Source organism: Malania oleifera, chromosome 5 (genome assembly GCF_029873635.1).
Source record: "Malania oleifera isolate guangnan ecotype guangnan chromosome 5, ASM2987363v1, whole genome shotgun sequence".
Classification (NCBI taxonomy): Eukaryota; Viridiplantae; Streptophyta; class Magnoliopsida; order Santalales; family Ximeniaceae; genus Malania; species Malania oleifera.
In genome coordinates this window covers 57,115,953-57,139,693 of record NC_080421.1, presented here as the reverse complement: position 1 = coordinate 57,139,693, position 23,741 = coordinate 57,115,953, and the positions used below count along the sequence as shown (strand labels likewise).

At 36.6% G+C, this 23,741-nt stretch overlaps 1 protein-coding gene across 3 annotated transcripts; it reads left to right on the top strand.

Moving 5' to 3' along the window:
* The first annotated feature begins 2,070 nt into the window (after nucleotides 1–2,070).
* Nucleotides 2,071–23,376, top strand: LOC131155450 (thiamine-repressible mitochondrial transport protein THI74). Of its 3 annotated transcripts, none has more exons than XM_058108602.1 (5): nucleotides 2,082–2,256; nucleotides 2,358–3,057; nucleotides 3,157–3,577; nucleotides 22,839–23,159; nucleotides 23,303–23,376. In XM_058108602.1, the coding sequence occupies exons 2-4, from the start codon at nucleotides 2,494–2,496 to the stop codon at nucleotides 23,117–23,119; spliced, it is 1,266 nt and encodes a 421-aa protein (XP_057964585.1). In that variant the 5' UTR covers nucleotides 2,082–2,256; nucleotides 2,358–2,493; the 3' UTR covers nucleotides 23,120–23,159; nucleotides 23,303–23,376. The 3 variants fall into 3 exon arrangements, with proteins under 3 accessions (XP_057964584.1, XP_057964585.1, XP_057964586.1); XM_058108603.1 differs by having other exon boundaries at nucleotides 2,116–2,244; XM_058108601.1 differs by having other exon boundaries at nucleotides 2,071–2,256; nucleotides 22,839–23,376.
* The last annotated feature ends 365 nt before the right edge of the window (nucleotides 23,377–23,741 follow it).

Below are 23,741 nucleotides of genomic sequence, written 5' to 3'. Positions count from 1 at the left end.
TGTAAGGAGAGGGTGTTGTAATCGGTGTCACTCCACCCATAAGCGAGCACTTAGTGGAATCCTCTTACTTATGAGCTTGAGGTGGGGATGTAGGCAAGTTTGGTTGAACTTTGATATCATTTCTTGTGTCTGATTTTAATTTCTGCAATTTAATTTCTGCACTCGAATGTTTATGCTTTAATTATTGTAAATGATTGAGATATACTAAGATTGCCATAACTACTTTAAATATTTTCTTAGTTGAATACCGTTGGGTTATTGGTATTTGCTTAGATAGACCCTAGGTTGAGCTATACTGATTGTTGATTTGAATTGAACCTAGGAAAAGAATTTTTTAAATACCCAATTCACCACCCTCTTGGGAATACACCAATTCCAACAAGTGATATATGTAATAAAAGTTTTGAAAGATCTTAAAATCCCTAAATGATATCTCCAAAAATGTTTTTCAAAAGTAGAGTGTTGGAGATGATAGAGTTTAGGTCACAAATAAATTTTTGCAACAAAAAGAAGATGAACTTTTGAATCTCGTAATGGGATGCTTAAAGATTCACAAGCAACAAAAGTTTCCCCAAAAATATTTATCAACAAAATAATATGGGCGAAACTTTAAACTTACTCTAAAAAATGATTCTCAAAAAATAAAATCAAGTGAGAATAAATATTTTATGATGATATGATAAATGCCCACAAAAATGAATTTTCAACAATCTTCAGGAGCAATAATATTTGCAAATGAAGAAACTAAATCAAAACTCTCTTTCACAAATGAAATTTCAAAGGAATAAGAGAAAAAGAGTAATGCTTGCTTGTATATGAGAGAAATAAAGCACAAAATATTTGAGAGGATTTTCAAGATAATCAAAAGTTAATAAAAGAGTTTTGAGTGAGCTATTTATAGAGTCTCTTAAAAAATGACCGTTAAGGACCTATTGGACATTATTAAAAAGTTTAATTTAAAATTAATGATTGCTTGTTGGCTTAAAAATTGTCCAACTCGAGAGGTCTAGTCGACTGGGAACAATGCCAGTCGACTGGCCTTAGTGCTTTTTCAAAAGCATCGAGGGGTCCGGTTGACTGGGGAGAGCATCAGTCGACTGGCCTTAAGTGATTTCCAAAGCTTCGATGATTTGGTTGACTGGGCTCGAGATCCGGTCTACTAGATCATATGGCCAGTCAACTGGCTTTTTTTAAGTATGTTTTGAGTTAGTCGGCTAGGGTCGGCGAGGCCTTTGAAAAATTTGCCAAAAATGTAGTCCAATCGACTAGAGTTTTCATGAGTAAAATGGACCGATCGATTGGGGCTTTTGAAAACAAGTTAAAACATCAGGCTAGTCAACTGGGACTTTTAAATGTGTAATGGTCGGTTGACTGGGCTTGGTTAAAAACAATGTTTTGACCCTATTTTGACCATAAAAGTTTTTCAAACCTATATGTATGATTTTGGAATTTTGAGTAGAAGGTTTTCCATGAAAATTGTAGTTCCTTAAGGTTAGTTTATGGTCCTTTATTTAAGCATTCAATTCTATCATGCAAGACATATGTATTACAATTAAATCTAATCTAAATGCATTATAAGTAAAAACATATGTCTTCTTTTTTCTTTTGTTTTTCACTTCTCCATAAAATAAGCCAAGTGTATACGCTCTTCAAAACCCTCATAACTTTCATTTTTCCTCTTCTACGTGTGCGATCTGAATTGTGAACCTGTTCAAGTACTAGACACACTCGTGAGATACTTTTGCTTTATCATTGTCAAAATGAGATCAGACTCAAAAAATCAATAATTGTTTAATATAAAATAATAATATAATAAAATAACCACTATAGCATTATATTTTATTATATAATAATATTTTATTATTTTTTGTATATTATATAATTAGTAAAATTTACTATTATGTATTTATATTGATGATATTAATAATATTAATTTTATCTTATTTTAAGGTTATACATAATAAATAATTTATTACATCATAGTATTTGATAATAATATATATAATATAATATATTAAATATATTTATTTAATGATGTCATAAATATTAACAAATTTCTCTTCCGCCAGTGCGCCTACCTAATATTTTGCAGTAGGCGTTCCGTAATCGCATTCAAATCCGCGTAATAAGAACTGAAAAATTCACGACAGAATCGTTTTATCATCCGGAAAACGCCACTCAATTCTACCTTTGCCTCGAAGTTCGAACTCGATTCCCAAAGCGGACTTGTGAACATCAAAACCTGTATCGGCCGAAGTACCATTTTTTTTTTTTTGAATTTTTAGATTGTTATGGCAATTTTTGATTTCAACTTTACTTCAACCTTCCTAGTTTCAATCTCTTTTTGTCGTTTCTAGGTGAGCCCAGGTGTGAACTACAATATGGGTGTGGGATTTTCCAGGGTGGAAGAGGGATTCAAGTGAGGGTTCTAGAATTGGAATTGTTGTAGACTTTTGAGTGTTTGTTGGAGATTTGGTATTGGGTGCGAAAGATATGAGAAGTGACGTTTGGAGATGGGTTTTAGGTCTGATATATATATTTGCTGTTGCAACGATTTGGATTGCTGCTAGCTTCGTGGTTCAATCTGTTGTAGATGCAGGTGTTTCACCATTTCTCATTACGTATATTTGCAATTCTTTATTTGTGATTTATATCCCCTTAGTTGAAATTGGGCGTTATTTGGAGGATTCCTATGGAAATCTATGGCTTTCAAGAAAAAAGAAGGATAACCATTTGCAAGAATTTGGGGATTCCGAGGATATCACTCTTCTTGGGGAAGGAGATTTAGGTCTGAAAGTTGGTTCAACTTCGTTGGTCGTGGAGCAGGAAAAAATAAGTCATGGGATGGGTATTGGTTCAGAAAGCAAATGCAAATCATATGAATTTGAAAGGCTTTCACAAGATCAAAGCAAAGTTTGTGAGGCTGCTAATGAGCAACTTGATGTGAAAGGCCGATGGACACGCACCAGAGTGGCAAAAGTCAGCCTGTTAATTTGCCCGTTTTGGTTTCTGGCTCAACTCACATTTAATCTCTCGCTGAAGTATACTACAGTCACGGTAAGCATCTTAGAAATTTGTACTCTTCTTCACTTCTTCCTTGTTTATATGTTCCATCGGTTTTGAATGTTCTAAGATTTTCTATCCTGTTGTCTACAGTCAAACACCATTCTAAGCAGTGCCTCCAGCCTTTTCACCTTTTTGGTCTCTCTAGCCTTCTTAGGGGAGAAGTTTACATGGGTGAAGCTTGTGAGTGTTCTTCTTTGCATGGGAGGAACAATAATTGTCAGCTTGGGTGACTCTGAAACGGGACTTAGTGCAATTGCTAGCAACCCTGTTCTTGGAGACATTCTTGCTCTTGTGTCAGCAGCCTTGTATTCTGCATATATCACCCTTATTCGCAAAAAGTTACCTGATGATGATGGAAAATGTGGTCATGCCAGTATGGCACAGTTCCTTGGATTCTTGGGGTTGTTCAACCTCTTGATATTCCTACCTGTTGCTCTTGTCCTTAATTTTACCCAGCTGGAGCCTTTTCATGCGCTTACCTGGAAGCAGCTTGGTCTAATTGTCGGTAAAGGTTTGTATTTACTTTACAACTTTTTATTTGCTCATCTACTATATTTACTAGTGTTTTTAGGTCTATAAAAATTAGTTGATGCCATAAAGTGGCCTTCCTATTATGGCTATTGATTTCTGATTTTCAGTTTTATGCAACGCTTACCATGTTATATTGATATTGGAAAATTTGGTGAGCTTTGGGCTGTCTTAAGAGTTCAAATCATTGAAGTGGATACCCGTAGCAGGGTGTTGTGCTAGGTGTCCTGGGAGTAGCTGGTCACTTCATGGTGACTCCTCCATTATGAATAAAAAGAAGACAAAAGCATCATTGGAGATGAGCCCAAAATGGTCAGCCAGTCATGTTCACTAGAAGAATGTTAAATTAAGAGCAAAAAAAGAAATATCAGCAGAATTTACTAAAGATTCATGATCAAAGCATAAAATCTTAGTCAGTGAAATGTGCAGTGTAAGACCATTTCACTTTTGACTTCTCAAAATCCGTTCCGCTCCCTTTAAAGGTATCTACGTTCCTTTCTCTCCAAAGTAATCAATCAGATAACTAGAGAAATGACATCCCAGACTTGCTTGTTCTTAGCTCTACAATGAGAAACCTTTCTAGGAGTACAACTTTTTATCCTCCTTTCTAAGACAATCACACGGATGCTAGTAGTTGTATATTCTAGAGACCAAAAACTTTATGCCTCATAACAATGATTGCAAATAGTGATTTGTGTACTTCATTTGTCTTGCTGACCGATCCTTTCCTTCTTTTCATCAATTTATTGGTGGTTAATATTCTCTCCTTGTTTCACAACAATGAAAACAATTGTGTGTTTATGCTAGTTTTTTTTTTTTTGGGGGGTGGGGGGGTGGGGTTGGGGTTGAGTTGGGACACTGCTGAATCTTTTTGCTTGCCCAACTACCTGTTGTATCTAACATAAAACTTCCTTGGGTCCCCTCTTGTCTGATGAGCTCACCTTCCACTCACAAATAGCATGTAGTGCAAGAGAATTAAACCCAAAGCTGTTATGGCACTAGATAAGTAGAGATATTCTTCACATTTTTTTAAAATTGAACATGAATTTTTTCCCCTATAATGTTTCATTTGTCAAGAAATTCTAATGGTTGATGAATTCATGGCTTCTAGAAGACTCTTTGAGGAGGAGCAGGTGAGTGGGGTAGTTTTTGGGGTGGACAGGGATAAGTCCCCGACTCTAGATGGTTTTAATCTAACTTTTTCTAAGATTACTGTGGTACTATTAAGGATGACTTGCTTAAAGCCTTTCATGAATTTTATGGGAATGGGATTCTAAGTAAGAGCATTAACTCTACTTTTATTATTCTTGTGCCTAAGAAATCAAAGTCCATTAAGATAAGAGTACTTTAGACCTATTTGCCTAGTCTTTAGTGTTCATAAGATTAGCACCAAAGTTCTAGCTAATAGGTTGACTGTGGTGCTGATAAGACTATTTCTACAACTCAAAGTGCTTTTCTAGGCGGTAGATAGGTAGTGGATGCCATTTTGGTGGCTAGTGAGGTGGTGGAGGATATTTGAAGGAGGAAGAAGAGGGGATTCATATTCATTTTGAGAAGGCTCATGACAGAGTTAGTTGGAGTTATTTGGACAATATTTTTGTGAGAAAGGGTTTTGACGAGTGGTGGCGCCGGTGGTTTAGGGGCTGTTTATCCAATGTATGGTTTTTGGTTATTGTGAATGGGGAACCTAAGTCTTGGTTTAGGGCTTTAAGAAAGATAAGGGACCCACTCTTCCCGTTTCTGTTTGTGCTAGTAGTTGATGTGTTGAGTAAAATGGTGATATGGGTGCGGATACGGGGTTGGTGAAAGGTTTGAAAGTGGGGAGAGAGGATGTCGTGGTTTCTTATCTTCTGTTTGCAGATGGTACTATTTTCTTTCTAGAGGGATCATTGACCTTCTTTCAGATGTATTTTGGTTATCCTCCATGTCTTTGAGAAGGTGTGGGGCCTTAATAAACTTGGGGAGAAGTGGTCTAGCTAATACTAATGTGCCCTTTGACCATGGTAGGGAGCGGGCTTCTGAGGTGGGGTGGTCTTTTAAAGTGGCCTTTGACTTATTTAGGGGTTCTTTAGGGGGCAATCCTTGATCCATGGATTTTTGGAATTTGGTGATAGAAAGAGTGGCCAAAAGGTTGGATGGTTGGAAGGGGGCGCTCTTTTCCCTCAACGGTAGAATCAGCCTTATTGAAGCTTGTTTATCTAGTATTCCCTTATATTATTTGTCAATTTTTAAAATTCTATTGGGGATTGCAAATAAGATTGAGAAAATAATGAGAGATTTCTTATGGTCAGGTGTTAGGGGTTTTTGAGATCATTTAGTTTGGTGGGAAGAGGTTTGTAGATCTAAAAAGGAGGGAAGGCTAGGTCTTTGAAATTTAGTGTCTAAAAACATTGCTTTGCTAGAAAATGGTTATGATGTTTCCCTTTAGAAGATCATTCCCTTTGGCAATAAAGTGATTAGAAGTAATCATGTGTTGGGTGTGAATCAGTGGGATACCTTCGTTTGTTTGCAATGTTCTTCAGAGAGTCCATGGATATCTATTTCTTAGATTTATCTCTTATTCAGTATTAACTTTGTTGTGGGAAGGGGTTCTCAGATTCGTTTTTGGGAAGATTTGTGGTTGGGAAATGATGTCCTATCCACATTTTATCCTCGCCTCTTCTGATTGATGTTAGGGCATGATAGTATGATTTCTTTTTTTGTGGTTGATTCTGTCTACGCTCTGGTTTCTTGGGACTTTCATTTGAGAAGATGTCTAAATGATAGAGAGATGATGGAACTCTCCTCGTTGTCATTATTAAACAATTGTCATCTTTCCTCAGCTAGGGATACTCAGTCTTAGGCTTTGGATCATTCGGGGGTATATTCTTTTAAATCTTTTTTTGAATTTTTAACCTGTTCCAACTCTTGTTTTCTTTTTCTCATGTATTTGAAAGGCCAAAGCTCCCCCAAAGATTGAGACTTTTGTTTGGATGACTCTGCTTAATAAAATCAATACTAGTAATTTGTTGCAAATCAAGAGACCTTTGAAGTATGGATCAAAATATTGAGCAACTGTTAATCCAAAAAAATTAAAACAGCATTTGGTTCTTGCCATCTTTCATCATTCCTGAGAATGTGAGGTCTATGGCATCCTATAATCCCATTCTCACGTTTGTTTTGGGGCTGAAATCTAATATGGTGGGAATCTCACATTCCTTGGGAATGAAGGATTTCCACATAACAAAGGAATCTCATTCTCATGCTCCCTTGGAGGTAAGTTTCATGGGAATTCCATTTTCTTGGAGTGTTATTTTTTGGACTAACTTCCCTTTCTATTTTGATGGGATGGACATTAATGCACCCATTATACGGGTTGAGGGTACAATAGTAATCCTTTTGAAACATCTACCCAGATCTCATGTTGAACCAAACAATGACAGGAGCATCCTATGTACATTCCTGGGAATCAGCATCCCTTTCCCATCAGTGATATTCTCGGGAATGTCATGTTGTGGCAATGATTCTAGGAATGAAATGCTACCTAAATGTGGATGAATTGAGAAAGTTCAAATGAATGAATGGTATAATTCTAAAAGATAAGGAGATAAGGAATGAACACATGGATATTATGCCATGGCTAGGAGTTGCATTTGTAGAAGGCACTAAGTGTGGCGAAGATGGTCTGAGCACCTAATGGAGAGCAAACAATGCTCCAATGAGAGAGTGGTTTAGTTATATTTGAGGGCTATATGAGGGGGAAGAGTTGCCCTAGAATAACTTGAGTGAGGTAGTGGGAAAGGATTTCTCAAACTAAAATCATTTGACAATATTGGTGTAGATTGTGTGGATTCATATTGCCAACACTGCCTAATGTGACTAAATGTTTGGTTTTTGTGTTTTTTTTTGTAATGCCCTTCTTTTAGATTTGGAACATGCTATTCAATTATTTTGGGGAGTGTTGGGTTTGTCCAGAGACAATGGAGGAGTTTTTGGCAATTTCTTCTCGGTTTTGGTAGGAAAAAGGAAGGTAAAGAATTTGGGGATTGTGCCCTCTTTGAAGTATTTTAGGGCCTTTGGGTGGGAATTAGACACACATATTTTCTCAGGGAAGAAGCTGTCATTTCTGTTGGTTTGATAGAAGATTCACTATTTGGCTTCTCTTTGGTGTGTGGGTAATGGGAACTTCAAGGGGATGTGTTTTTCTGATATTCTGCGTGATTGGCGTTCCTTATTGACTTGTTAGGGCTCGCTGATTACTTTGGGTAATTTTTTTGTTCTTTTTGGTTTTCCTTTTTTGCTTTTTCTAGGGTAACCCAGAGTTTGGAAAGGAGATGTCTTATTCTCCTATTTGTACTTTTTTTTTTGGGATAGAAAAAGAAATTCATTAGAAATAGAAAGAATGTATAATCAGGTGAGAAGACATCTCCTTAACGAAATCTGGGAATCCCCAATAAAACAAAATATAAAAATAAAAATAAAAGAAAACACAAAAAATAAAGGAAGCAAACTAAAATCAGCATGCCCTTAGAAGGAACTGCTAATCATGCTGAACAGATGAAATACACATCCCCTTGAAATATCTGTTGCCCACACACCACAAAGAAGCCATAAAAAGCACCTTTTCCCACACCAACCAATATGGTATCTTCTTCCTTGAAAAAATATGCATTCCTTCCACACGCCCCAAAACACTGCAAATAAAGCACAATTCCATAAAGCAATTCCTTCTTCCTCCCAAACCCCACAAAAGATACTATCAAGAACTCCTCCACTGTTCTAGGACAGGCCCAGTTTTCTCCAAAATAATTGAATAGCTTGTTCCAAACCTTCCATGCAAAATTGCAATGCAAGAAAATATGAGAAACAGATTCTGAACAATCAAAACAAAGCATACATATATCAGGAGAGAGAGCCTTTAAAGATCTCCTCATCTTCAGCAGGTCATTAGTATTTACTCTATTAAGCAGAACTAAGCTAAGAAATGCTTTGCTCTTTGGAGGGATTTTGACCTTCCGGATTACTTTGTAGAGTGGAAAGGAGAAACTGGTAACAACCAAGAAATCATAGAAAGATTTACAAGAAAAAACACCTGAGAAATCCAACAACTAAGATCGACTATCAGCCTCGGAAGATACCTTACAATTCAATAGTTTCTCTATCATTCAAGGCTCTCTTAGAATGAAAGTCCCACGAAGGTAGAGGACTGCCTGAATTTACACTAAACGAAGAAATGGGATCATTTTGCCCTGAGTTGAAACAAAATAGGTGAGGAAAAGAGGTGGCCAGAACAACATTCCCCAACCAAAGGTCTTTCCAAAAAATGATATTACAGCCCTTTAAAGAGAGAAATAGCTCTCCATGGGCTTTTTTAAGAACATCTACAACCCAAATTAGTGTCCCACCCATTCCTATCAGGTCCAAATTTACCTTTGATAACTTTATGCCACAAGGAAGAAACCTCTAATGGGAACTGCCAAAGCCATTTAGCCAAAAGAGATGTGTTCTTAGACACCAAAGTTCCAAGACCCAAACCACCCTCCATCTTAGCCCTACAAATCACCTCCCAACTCTTTAAATGATCCTTAAAACCGCCTACACTTGACCAAAGAAAATCTCTCATAATTCTCTCAATCTTACTAGTGACTCCCATTGGAATTTTAAAAGTAGGCAGAAAATACAACGGAATACTAGAAAAACATGCTTGAATTAGAGTAATCCTCCCTCCCAAAGAAAAAGGGGCTCACTTCTTCACTTCCACCCATTTAAACGCTTGTACACTCTCCCCACCACCAGATCCGCAAAACTGGTTACTGTAGGATTGCCCTCCAAAGAAACCCCTAGATAGGACTTTGACCACCCAAACTCAGCACACCCAACTTCCAAGGCTAATTCCCTAACACTCTCTATAGGCACATTAATAGCTGTGATACCATTCTTTCCTATATTAATCTTAAACCCCGAGAGCCTTTCAAAAATTTGAAGAAGCCCCAATACATTTAGGAAAGATGGCTTATGATCCGCTAGGAAATAGATAGTGTCATCTGCAAACTGAAGGTATGACACCATGATCACCTCCCTGCCCACTTTAATACCTTCCACTAAACCTCTATCAGCCGCCCTTTCAACCGACCTACTCAAAACATGAGCCACTAAAACAAGATCAGAGAAAGAGGATCTCCTTGTCTAATCCCCCTTGTGTCCCTAAACCAAGATTAGGCTCATGGCTTACCATTCATTATCATTGCAAAATTCACATTAGGCATACCACCTTTAATCCATCTGCGCCATCTTTCTCCGAACCCCTTTCTCACTAAAATCTTATCCAAAAAATTCCAACTCACTCTATCATAAGCTTTTTCAAAGTCCAATCAAGATTTAATCCACAATCTGTGTCCCTCCCCCCCACCCCCCCAAAACAAATGCTCTCTAGGCCTTAGAAATAGTCTTATCAATCAGCACTCTTAACCTATTAGCTAGCACTTTAGTGATTAATTTATAAACACTAGAAACTAAGCTAATCGGTCTATGATCATAAATCTTGATAGACCTACTTTTTGTTGGCACAAAAGTGATGATAGTAGAATTAATACTCTTACTTAAAGCCCCATTCCAATAGAATTCACTAAAAACCTTCATTAGGTCATTCTTCACCACTGTCCAACAATATTGATGAAAAGCTAAATTAAAACCATCCAGCCCAGGAACTTTATCCCTTTCCACCTATTTCTACATTCTTAATCTATCAATGAATTTCTTTTGTTACCCAAAAAAAAAAAAAAAAAAAACCTAAAAACTAAAAAAAAAAAAGCAGTGGCTGATTAATAATACAGTAATATTAATAAAACAAAACAAAAACAATGACATGAACTTTGTAACCTTTGTAGGATGCTACAATCTAAGGGGATGTTTGATAAATTTAAGCATTAATTGCTAGATGCTGAATCCAGTTCTGAATCTATGAACTGGAATTATAATAAATTAAACCCATGAATATTGAATAGTTTAGGTCATTTGGCAAAGATCTGAATATGTGTATTTTTAAAAAATATTTTAATCCTTAAACGTTTTCATTAGAACTTAAAAAAATAAAAAAAACATAAGAACGGAAAATTATTCAGTTATAAATAAAAAAAAAAAACAAATGTTTATAAATTTTCATGTATGAATTAAAAAAAACTAATATGTATAGTGTATATTGTAGAAAAAAGAAAAATAATCTGAAATGTATTGCTAGGCATCATCTTTGCAGGGGAAAAAAAACCAGATCTTCTTGGTAGAATTTATTTGTCTGGCTCAGATTTTCTCGCTAGAAAAATATTCTAGAAGTTATATATCTTTCTGCCCATCTCCCCAAAAAATTGCTAGAAGTTCCGGTTCATCCTTCAAAAAAATTCCTTCATCTGCCAGATATTCTTCTTCTTCTTCTTCTTTTTCTTCAAACTCAAATTCTAGAAAAAAATATTTCATGGAATTATGTAAAAATGACAAAATTGCTGTCTAATTGCAGCTTGTCGTGATCTAGCTCGTGGAATTGAGATGATATTCCTCGGGAGTTGGATCCATTGCTGGACTGGCAGAGACCATTCACGCTTCATGATCGAGAAAAGGCCTAGCCTGGTTGTCTTTGAGAGAGAGAGAGAGAGAAATGGTGAAGGAATACGGTGAGGTGAGAGGTTTTGTGTCGGAATGAAATTAAGCATCATTCTTGATGCTGATTGAATAAGAGGCAATCAGAAATATTTTAGATGTCTAGCCAAACACAATCGGTCTCTTAATTGAAAACTCATTCGGTGAACCGGCTCTATTTAGAGCCTATCCAGCACAAACATCCTCTAACTATTAACAAGCTTTCAATCAAGGGAATTAACCAACCAAGTTGCATTATAGTTTATACAACTTGACATGCCATACTTTTGACATGTGAGAACAAAGACAAAAATAAGGATCATATGGGAAGAAAATATTAAATCTCTTCAACCTTATATTGCAGGCTGAAGATAATTAATCAAGAGAACTTCAATTGCAACTAGCTAAGATTTCTACTGTTGTATCAAGCATAATTGGAAAGGGTACTTTCACCTCCTTATTCTTTGACAATCAGCATTGTGTGCTAATCCCTTTGTCACTATGTATAGGGTAGGTCTGGTGACTTCGATCTTTCTTGTGATGCTGTCGTTGCTGGAATTATTGCTAATGATTATTGGAGTTGGACTAGAAGATCCCCAAGTTACATTAATGATATCAAGAGAAGCTGTGAAAATGGGGTAAAACTGATAGGTCCTGTTTTATTTTATTTAATTCCCGTCCTACATCAACTTTCAGGGAGCATCTTTTCTTAGACTGTCTTTTCTCCTCCAAAATTTATTCTAAAACCTTCAGCAAGATGGGGGTTCAGATGTCTTCTCAGAGCTGAGATACTAACTTTTGGTTTGGTTTTCTTTTCTTGGGGGCAGTGACACTGCCTCAAGTATCTTTTGCCAGTTATCTTGGATCTCTGTCGTATACAATATATGGAGAGCAAGGAATTCTAAACACTATGGGCAATCTTCTTTGGAGATTAATCAAATTGTTCAGTGGATTTTTATTGGATATTAGGGGGAATTTTGAATAGTTTAAAACGTTTGATCCTCTTCTTCTTTGTTGTGAGCTAGCCTTTTGTTTTTTTCTTCTTCTAGTTGTATTTGACTGATGCTTAATATTTTGATGGTTTTCTTATTCAAAAACCCACACACACACACACACAAACCAACAATAGCAACAACAGCAGGAGAAAATAATGACTGTTGGCTGGATCTTAGTCTAAGATGCTTCTCATGGTATGATGTGATTAAGGTTTTCAGATCTGTAGACCCATTGAGATGAATTGTTCAATTCCCAAAATTTACTTGTCCATCTCTAATTTCAAGTGTAAAATTTGTCCAAGCTAATTTTATTAAGATAACCAGACACTTCATGAGAAATTATTTGTGGATTTTGTCATGCCATGCCTAGGATTCTCTGCTGAAGTTCCTAATACAATAACTAAGATTTATTATTATTATTTTTTATGAGAAACATCTCACATTAGGTCGGTAGCTATGCAAGAAAAACTGGAAAAACCTAAATACTTTAAGAACTCTCTGTAATGGAAATCATGGTTTTGAAAGCCGGACTGGCTATGTCAGAGAATCAAAATTTTTTGCAAGCTGGCGTTAACCTGGTCTGACTAGGGTGAATTGGTCTGATCTGGCCTGATCCGTTGAGTTGACTGGGTTGACCCAGCTGCCTGTATAATGTTTCTACTCTTTAAAAAAAAAAAAAAATTAAGTGGGATGCTCCCTGTTAAAATTGAACCCCCAACAACAGGGGAAAAGGAACAGGAATTTACCACCCGACCAACAATTCTTTTGTGCTAATGTTAAATTAGCAAATTTATATATTGTATGTATCTCAATACATACATAAGTAGTTGAATGAGTTTGTATATTATCTATATGTATATTTAGAAATATAAATTACATATCTCAATACATAAGTGTGTGTGTATAGTGTATATTTATATAAAATTCTGCTTCAAAATTGACCAAGTAATACTTAATGTATGATCTTAGATTTAGATTTGTCTGAATTTGGGTAAAAAATGAAATAGAAAATTGTTATTTTCATCCAAGTTCATAAAAATTTAAATATATGAGACATAATACAAAAAATTAAAATAGCTTTAATTGGATCAAATAATTTCTTAGTCTTATGTTATATTTAATTTCAAATATATAATAATACATATCACCAGTTTGACCACTAGTTCGAATGGTCTGACCAACCCAGTGGCTTTACCGGGTTGGTCACTGGTCCGATTTTTAAACCATGATGGAAATATTGCATGTCTGCTGGATATTGGACTTGGATAGTATTGACTGTGAAGTAGGTGACTATTTTAGTGGGAAATGTTGCACAATTAGGAAAGCTATTGCAATTTTTCACTTGGTGAAACTCTTCCTAAATGCAATAAAAGTCTAAGGGGCTTTCTGTTCTCTCTTAAAAGCCTCTGAATAGAGGCTATAGTGAAATGATTGCATTTGGAAATATCAATTAATTCTTCTGAACATGCTCTCAGCAAATGAGTGATTGAGTGGCATACTCGCATCTTATTCTGTAAGAGCTTGAATGAGAGATTTTAGATGAAAACACAACCTCTATCCTTCTTTCTTTTCTGGTAAAGAGGACAATTTGTTGCCCCTAATTTAAACCTCTCTCCATTCTTCTTCATCTCATTTGACTCTTTCTTTCTCTCAATTTCTTCTTATTCTGATGGCAAATGATGATAATGAGGAGTTGCCTCTACAGTGATGAGGATCTGCCCCCCCACTGTCCCTGCAATTATGGTAACTGTTACCTGCAATACTGCAATTCTGAGATTCTGATGACCAGCTATTCAATGCTGGGGTTCAAACCACCCATATCCTTGAGCCCTTTGGTGTTTTTCTGTCTGGGAAAATGTCGAATTGTTTAAAGCTCAAACATTTAAAGAACCAACCTAGTGGATTCAGTTGCAAAATCTTGAACTTAGTGAAGCATCAAGCTCTTGAGCCCTTCAGTGTTTGGTCATCTAGGTGAAATTTTAAATCATTTAACCATCCTAATGAATGAAATTGTGATTAAAGACTAATTATTCTTTTTTTGTAGATTTGTTTTTTGACTAAGTGTTTGGTCATCTAGGTGAAAGTTTAAACCATCTTGTGGGGAGGAGTGAGTTAGTTATTGTTTTCGACATGAAAAGGGGTAGGGGTAGGCCTAAAATAACTTAGAATGAGGTACTGAGGAAGGATTTAACAGCCCTTAATCTAATGGAGGAAAATGCTCTTAATTGGGCGAATTGACAGAAGGTGGCAAAATGATGGAAATTTCATTTTTATTTTAATTTTTTATGTGATCAGATTTTCCCTTATTATCTGTAATTTTTTTTATGCAATTTTTCTGTGTGAAATGTAAAATCATCTGCAGTTTTGGACTGGTTTCATGTTTTCTTTTCTTTTCTTTTTTTTTTTGTTTTTTTTGTTTTAAGGTTCTCAAGTAATGAAGTGAGCTAATGATGTTTAAAAATTTAACATGGTAAAGGGAGCTGCAAATATAGGGCTCAGAAAATGTTTCTCTCTCTCTCTCTCTCTCTCTCTCCACCCCCCTTTCTCTTTCCCTCTTGTCCTGCTACAATCCTCTCTCGCTTGTGCATGAGGGGCTATGGAGCCTTATGCTGTAGGCTATGGTGAATCATTCGATCTTGATTGAAGGAAAATCCTTTGATCTGCATCTGGACAAGATCGGGGAGATTTTTCCTTTCTCATATTTGAAAACAATGCTTGCTTGAAACAGATAGGTTAGGCTGTCTAAGGAGGCAACTTTTTGGTTCACTGATGGGTTGTTGATCTTCAGTCGGATGGAAAGGGGCTACTGTAGTATTCGCAAGGATATCATATAATATTGGATGTTGATTAGATGGACGAAGGATGAAGGTGGGAAAGTTTTTGGAGTTAGGGTTAGGGTGGAAAGGAAGGAAATTTGCAGTTTTCATTACTGGGGGTGCAAAGGGCAGCGGGTGGAGAAACTTTTCAAAGGATTATTGCGAGATTGATAAGGAATTTTGAAAGGATTCTGTTGGTGAAGGTGCAGATGACCCTTCACGTCCCAGGTCATGGAGTTAGGTGGTGCAGGAAGGCAAAAAAGATGAAGATGTGGAGCTTGTAGTCAACCTCTTTCTGAAAATCTGGATGTGATGGCTAGGAGAGAAGAACGATGCTGTCAGTGTGGAGGTATGATGCAGATGAAAGCCCATGGGGTTTTGAAGTCAGTTCCACCACAGACCGACTGGAATCAATTGATTAGAAGGTGAAGGAAGCTAGGTTTCCGACGGGAGTTATGCTTCTCTCAGATGCAGCTAGAGTTGCGTTCATGGAGGAGATTTCAAAGAGGACTGGGCTGGGGGTGTATTTCTTGTGTTGGATCTGGCCCAAATTATTGATAAAGGAAGCTTGGCTTTTTGAACAAATTGGGCCACTTATTTGAATAGGCTATGGTTTTAAATTGCGGTAGTAGGTAGCGTAATGTAATGGTAACGGGTGTAACGAGAAGCGGGAGTAGCGGATGTTACATAATGGGAAGTGGGTGTAACAGATGTGAATTTTTTTGAAGCACGCACAACTTTGTGCATATTAGCGTACTTGCATGTTTTAAGCTTTTAGCCCTTAGAAAGAGTTTTAGTGTATTTTGGATCCTTTAGTTCAAGTAGTAACTAAGTTATTTGGTAAGGGCAACAAGTTTACATTTGTTTTAAACCACCATTGATAGAAAAATTACGTGTGTATGCGTATTTATACTTCTCATTGTTCTTATTTGTGATAAATTCTTATGTCTGCTAAATTAATTAATAAAACAAAATACATTATACACCATTAATTTATTAGACACATAAGACATACAAATAATAAAAATATAAAATAGCTCGGAAAGAAAGAAGGTTGAAGTTGAAAATTATAGAACATAAATATCATATTACTAATATTATCAAAATAAAATATTTTCCTAACAAGTTAGCATTTTCAAATTGTTAATTAATGCATCTCTTGTGAGTATTTAAAGAAATAGTAAATTTTGTATTGTTGTCATCCTCATTATAATCTTTTCGCCCTCTCACCACATGCTATATTGAGAATGATCTATGAAATAGAGGGAAAAAGTGAGAAGAAAAAGTAAAAAGTAAAATAAATTTTTTGATGTAATAGTCTTGTAGCATTACATAACGGCTGTAGCGGCCTTTATGTAATAGTCACGGTCCGTAATGGCTGCTACAGTCGTGATTTTTATTCCTACTGATTTCACGGTGTGTAACGGTATGGGTAACCCAAAAAACCGCTACGTGACGGCGTTACGTAACGGTCGCGGCCTTTATTTAAAACCAAACAGGCCCAATGTTCAGGAAAGTCTGATTTGGATTTTAATGTGGAGACAGGGAGCTCTGCCTTTGGGCTCTATGCAGATGGGCCTTGGTGGAGTCAGGATTATGGTTTGTGTAAGAGGATCTAGGAACTTCCTTGCTGGATAGAAAAAGTGGGCAAGCCCAAAATACTTTTCTGGATCCTAAAATGTGGAGAGCAATTACTGGGAAGGAGGATCTTAGTCCCTTTGATAGTAGAATCCATTTCCAAGTCTACTACTCTCCTTATTAGTAGTCTAACTGATCAAGGTTTGGAACTAACTCAGAGTATTAGCGATTTAGATCTGAAACAAGATAGTGGGATTAAAAATGTGTCTAGTTTTGTAGAGAGATTAAAAGGTGGGATGCAAAAGAATTAAAAATATGAAGATGCCTTGCGGGAAAGCTGATGGTTTTGGTCTAAATAATAACAAATTTGAGGGAAACAAAGTTTATACTCATTGGAAGGCGGTTTCTATGGGTGTTGAGATGAGGAGGGTCTTTGAAGATGAGAGACAAAAATCTGGTGGGTCAGTGGCTAAGATATTAAGGAGGGATTCTAAGGGAGAGCGTACCATAGTGGAAGATTTCATGCTAAGGAGGAGGTTGGGTTAGTAATGGGGCAAGTAAAGAAAAGAAAAGAAAGAAAGAAATGGGGAACTTTTCATATTTGGAAAGTGATGATTTTAGTGAGCTTGACTGCAGTGGGCGGTGGTTGTTGGATGATTATAAAGAAAGAGGGGATTTATCGTATGTTCATCCATCCCCATTGGAAGGTTTAGAGGGAATTTCTATTTTTGATAATTATGGGCTAGATAGAAATACGCAGTGAAGGGATGGAATTTCGCCTACACCCGTGTCGAGGTTCCTAAGAAGGAGTTAGAAGCTCAAAATCTTTTGTATAAAATGGACTTAAAATTGACTGATATTGGAGAAAATGAAGTGCACATGGGTGGCATAAGTTGAAAGTTGAAGCATAAAAGGGAACTAGTGAATTTGAAGACCTTGGTAAATTATGATGGGAACAGGTTGAAAAGGTGCTTTCTTGGTTAATATTGTCTAATATTGGTATGGACACTTGCAATGTAGGCTGCATAGTGCACTAGCGAGGAAGAGTGAGTTAATTATTGTGGGGGGCAGTAGAAGGGGTAGGGGTAGACCTAAAATAAATTGAAGGAGATAGTGAGTAAGGATTTAATATCCCTGAATCTGTCAAAAGAAATGGTCCATGATCGCAAAAATTGGCGGAAAATGATTCATATAGCCAACCCCACCTAGTGGGATGTAGGCCACATATTGCACTAGTGAGGAAGAGTGAGTTAATTATTGTGGGGGGCAATAGAAGGGGTAGGGGTAGACTTAAAATAACTTGAAAGAGATAGTGAGTAAGAATTTAATATTCCTGAATCTGTCAAAAGAAATAGTCCATGATCGCATAAATTGGCGGAAAAAGATTCATATAGCCGACCCCACCTAGTGGGACTTAAGGCTTGGTTTTGTTGTTGTTGTTGTAGTGGTCTTTCAAGCATGAGTTCTATTACATACAAGGTATCGAACCCATAAATCTATTCTCTGTTTTTTTTTTTGGGTGTTTCAGCGGTTGTTTAAATTGGTTATTAGTTAACTAATTTAGAGTTCGAATGAATGTTCAAAACTTAACACTTGATCAAGAGCCACCTAATTTACAACATGTAGAATCCACAACCCCATCCCCACCCTCAGCCCACCCTTCCTTGGCATTGGGAAAATTAAAAAAACTTCAATGGTAAAGTGATTGTGAAAAATGACCAGATGTGATGTGTAATACCTATCCTAGATGTAAATTGCCTGTTCATGACTTGGAACTTGTATGATATAAAGTATGTAATGTGTAATACCTATCCTAGATGTAAATTGCCTTTTCATGACTCAGAACTTGTATGATATAAAGTCATTTTACAATCTTTCAAAAGATTCTCATCAACTTTAGAAACTTAGGCAGGCATTGATGATTACACAAAACTAGAAAAGGAAAAAAATAAAAGAGGTGTTTTTTGCTCTGTTGGATACTGAAGCTCCTGAATTAAACAGGTGGCATGCTTATATTTGGGCAAACCAACAACTATATGTTCCTGGCTAAAATATGTTAAGGCTTAAGCCAAAATGCATTGTATTACATGGCTCGATAATTTTTGGCCATCTAGTTTGTAGATTTGCTGATGGAGAACCACCAATGGAGAACTTAAGATATTTATTCGGTAGCTAGAACTTTTTTTAGTTTCTGGTCATTTTAGAAGTTTGGTTAATTTAGGTTTATTTTGTGTATTTAAGTAGTTATTTTGTGATTCCTTGTTTTATTGGGGTTTTTATGTCAATATGCATTAATAGTAGTAGTGGTATAAGTGCTGGATATGTAAGTTATTGTACTGTTATTGTTTGAATCAGATTGCAGTTCCCTCCTCTCTCTCTCTCTCTCTCTCTCTCCACAGGTTCCACTTTCCTTCTTCTTCCTCCTCCTTCCTTCTGTTTTCTCTCTTTTAATTCTGTCTCTCATGTCTGTTCTGTTCCTTCTCCATCTCTGTACTTATTCTGTTGCTGCTGCTGCTGCTTCTCTTCTTCTCTCAACTCTCTCTCTTATCTCTGAATTCTATTACTTGTCCTAAATCAAATTGGTATCAGAACAAACCAAAATCACCATGCAGCCGTTCTAATTCTGTCAATTCTCTCTCCTCTCTGAATTCAATTACTTGTCCTACAGAAAATTGGTATCAGAATTTCTGTCAATTCTCTTTAATGATCGCTGCGCAGCCATTTGAAGTTCAGAAATCGTAGAAATTGAAAAAGCACTGTTCATATGAACCTTCCTCCCAAAGATTACAGTAGCGCCCCTGATTTCAAAACCCTAATTCAGGGCATCAATTCACAGCACCTCCTTCACCATCACAGACAGAGACCACTGAAACACCCTCCCCTACAATTTCACCTTCACCCGACAAAGGGTGTGGGCCCATGTGCCACTTGAAAAACGTGTTCAACCGACCCCCTTGTAAAAGCTCAGATATGCCTGTATTCTCTTGACACATGACCACTATCATTCAATCCCAAGTCCCAATCCTTGATCTGCCACCTGCCAGAGTTTCATTGCTGGAGGAGCCTCGCTGGCAGTGCATGCATGCCACACTCCGACCTGCTAGTGAGAAATTTCTAGACTGTTTTCCTGCTTCCAAATTTGTGAGAAATTGCCTCCAGCCATGATAAATTTCGTTTTCCCTTGCGATTTTGAAGCAAAATTGAGGAAAATTGCAGTGTTAGTGCAAGTTACATGTTTGGAGGATAATTTCAGCAACACTGGATTCAAACTTAATTTCTTGCATTTTGTAGGTTTTTTTTTTTTTCGTGGAGACTTAAGAAATTGGGAAGCTAGATTGATCTTGGACTGCCAACTCAAATTTCTGAGTTTTAAAGGCTTGCCAGCATTCAGATTGAGGTGTGACTGCTGTATTTTGAGATTTACGGAGATGAATTAGTTACCTTCACAATATTTTGGTGTTGGTACGAAGGAATCAAACTTTGATTGTTTGATTCATGCCTTTGGAAGGGCAAATTCAGTGTGCCCACTCCATTCTTCAAGTTTGAACATCAATGAGCCTCTAAAGGCCTTTGGTAAGGTTGCGTAGACTTACACTACTCGGACTCCATAGAAATTGAATTAATGTTGCTTATCTCTATGGTACTTGTTTGAATTTCAATTGGTCCATATTAACTTTCTGGCTAAAAATAAAGTCAGATCCGTATATATGGGCCCTACCTAGCTGGCAATTCTCAACAATTATTGTTGGACCAACTTTGTAGTCTTAGACCACTTTCTTCTAGTGTCACAGATTATTACCTTAAATCTAGAGACCTTATTTATCCATGTGCTCTTAACAAGGAACCTAGAATGGTAATTTTGTTCAAGAAAGGGTAAGAGATCATGGAATCAAAAGGCATATAAATGTTAAAAAACGTCCCACTACTTTATTTGAAGCTTACCACATTGCTTTGGAAGCTGAGAGATTTCTCCAGCTACCAACCAAAACCCCATTTCCTATTTTAAAAAGTTTCATCAGTCTTGATCAATTTTTCCATGGTCACGAGGTATTCCAAGATCCTCATGTTCAAGAAAAAACTCAAAATTGTTGAGGGTAAACAATCAAATGTCATAAGTGCCCATGCAAACTGTTGTGTAATTGAGTATCATGAGTACATGAATAATTTGCATATTACTTGTGCACAATTTTTTGATTCTCTTGCAGACATGAGTTGTGAATCCTATAAAAAAATGAGGCTGTAGACTTGTCTTTAGTGGCCTTAAAACGCTGCTAGAGCCTCTAGGTCAGAGATGGACCTTGACTTGTCATCGAACTTGGTTGTTGAGACTTGCAATGAACATCAAGATGAGTTGCCAGCTACTAGGACAGATATGTTTGTCAATGACCTTGCTTTTCAACCTTATTTTTCCATTTCCAACCCAAAGAGTGAGGAACAATTGGTTGCTCCAGAGTTTGTTGAAAATTATGTAATCATGGAACATATTGTTAAAAATCCTCTTGAGATTATTTCTCCTCAATCCAGTAAACTTGTTCCTCCATCACTGGCATCTTCTCCATCTACATTTTCCTTATCCAATTCTAAAGAAACATTGTCCATCATCCTAGAATATGGACCAAATGCATATTTGCTCGAGTGGCCAATAGATTTGGATATTAAATTGATTTCTTGTTGGCGGACTTGATACTATATCAGAGGACATTGCGGCCTTCTATGGTACTTGCAGTTGAAGGATCTTATAGATACTCAGCAGTGGTGATTGATGATGAAATGCAGATCATGTATCCTCTTGATTTGCCTACATGTTTGACTTTGTTTCCACTCATGAAGTTAAAGCTACTAAAATGCCTTTTCAAAACTGGAGGTTGAGTTTTCTCTGACAAGGGGAGTTTGATGGAGAACCATTAATGGAGAACTTTAGATGTTTATTTGGTAGCTAGGACTTTAATTTTAGGTTGAGATATTTCTATTTATTTAAGAAGTTTGGTTAATTTAGGTTTATTTTTTGTATTTTATTTTTTGTATTTAAGTACTTTGGGGTTATTTTGTAGTCCCTTGCTTTGTTGGGTTTTTTATATAAATATGTCTCAGTTGTAGCAGTGGTATAAATGCTGGACATGCAAGTTATTGTACAGATATTGTTTGAATCAGATTGCAGTTTCCCTCTCTCTCTCTCTCTCTCTCTCTCTACTGCAGGTTCTTGCTATTCTTCTTCTCTTCCTCCTTTTATCTCTCTTCTTCTTCTTTTTCGTCTAATTCTCTCAATTCTCTCTCTTATCTCTGAATTATCGGTTGGCTCAGTATTTTTTAATGAAAATTCCTTTCAATTGATCCATCATACACTTCTCAAATTTCCTTTCGTCTCACTTCTCATCCATTATCTGGGTTCTTCGAACAGTTGATTCATGAAAAATATTGTCCCAAAGGGCAACCTGAGAGGGGGTGGGGGGTGAATTGGGTTTAGTGAATGGCTGCACTTTTTTGATTCTATTATTTTTCTTCTTTACTATCTCTTCATTTCTTATGCTCCTTGTGCATTCTGTCTTAGTGAAGTCTCTCTCTCTCTCTTCCCCCATATATATATATATATAATGTATGTATGTATGTATGCATATCTATATATCGTGGGAATACAAGTTGGAGATCAATATTTTTGGAATTTTTGGTTATGTTGTGTATGTAATTTTATTGAAGCCTGCATAATATGAGATGGGAGACCTGGACAATGGTCTTGTTTCACAAGAAACTGATCTTTCAAAGGCTCTGTTTTAAACCTCGGGGCAGTCATTAAACGGCAAAATTTGTTTTTTTTTTACAGCTTTAAAATGTACCTATACCCTACCTTTGACTTGCTTGAAGTCTATTTACTCTGAGGTCATTTTGAGATGCAGCCTACACCCTACGTTTTACTTGCTGGATGTCTATTTCCTCTGAGGTCAATTATTTACCCTGAGATCACTTCAGATGCCTCAGGATACCAGTTAATGAATTAGGCTTGTTGATAGACAGTTCATTTACCTCTTTGAACAAGCTGATCTTAAGTTTGTACGACAGGTTTGCTTTCCTTAATTATAGCAGGTTTTGTATGAATTTAGGGTTGTAATTTTCTTTTGAAATCAGTTGGAATCAAATCCGTTGCTGTTGTCTAGCATAAGATGTAGCTATTGTGTTGCTATAGTTCTAACCCTGTAAAGCTGGCAGTGTATTTTGCCTCTTCTCAATGCAAAAATTTTCCATCATGCTTCAGGTTTGTTGGATAACGTGCTGAGCGATTACTTGTGGGCTAGGGCCGTTCTTCTGACGTCGACAACAGTTGCAACTGCTGGTCTGACAATTCAGGTTCCATTAGCAGCAGTTGTGGATTCGCTAACAGGCAATGCCCCTCATCCTATGGATTACCTTGGAGCTGCAGCTGTCATGGTTGGATTCGCCGGTATCAACGTCCCTTCTGATGATTTTTGTCAATCAAAAGAAGTCAGTGTGGAGTCGGAAGATGGAAATAATAGTTCAAACGCTACTGCCAACTAGAAAATGCTGGTTGGCTTCGATAATACAGCATAATTATCATGTAAGGCACATTCTTTTTGTATAAATTGTTCTGTTTAGTGGAAATCATTTGGAAGTGTATACTGCCCCCATCTTCTGTTCGTAGAAGAGAAATTACTTAGTTATTTCACTAATGCACGCTGTTTAATGGCCAAATCATTTCAGAATGTAAGCCAGTGCCTTCTGGATTTCAATACTCCTTGATGAGAGAAACTACCGAAGTCCCATTATTACCAAAACTTGGCTTTTTCTTTTGGTGTTTGTATTTGTCTTCGTGTGCCAGTCTTGGACTGGTCGAACAAAGAACAGGAAAACTGCGAGCTGGTATAAAAAAGGGTCTGCACGCAATGTTTAAAAATATTCTTGTCATAAAATTGTTGTTCATTTCAGAGTATGCACAGAATATATGTTATGGTATTTTTTCAAAGATAATAATGTATTCAATTGTATAAAAATATTAAAATCATTAGGCCTAAAATGCAAAAACAAAATCAATGATGAGCTTATGTTTGATTCACAGATCTGTCCACTGATTCACTTAGCAGCCTAAACTGAGTATAATTATGTCTTGGTATCACTAAATTTACTGTTCCGTGAAGATGTT

Excerpts from the sequence above, each read along its gene's own strand:
- LOC131155450 (XM_058108601.1), top strand. The coding sequence starts at position 2,494 with ATGAGAAGTGACGTTTGGAGATGGGTTTTAGGTCTGATATATATATTT. Across the intron at positions 3,058-3,156 it reads TGAAGTATACTACAGTCACG|TCAAACACCATTCTAAGCAG; the intron begins GTAAGCATCTTA and ends TGTTGTCTACAG. Across the intron at positions 3,578-22,838 it reads TGGTCTAATTGTCGGTAAAG|GTTTGTTGGATAACGTGCTG; the intron begins GTTTGTATTTAC and ends ATCATGCTTCAG.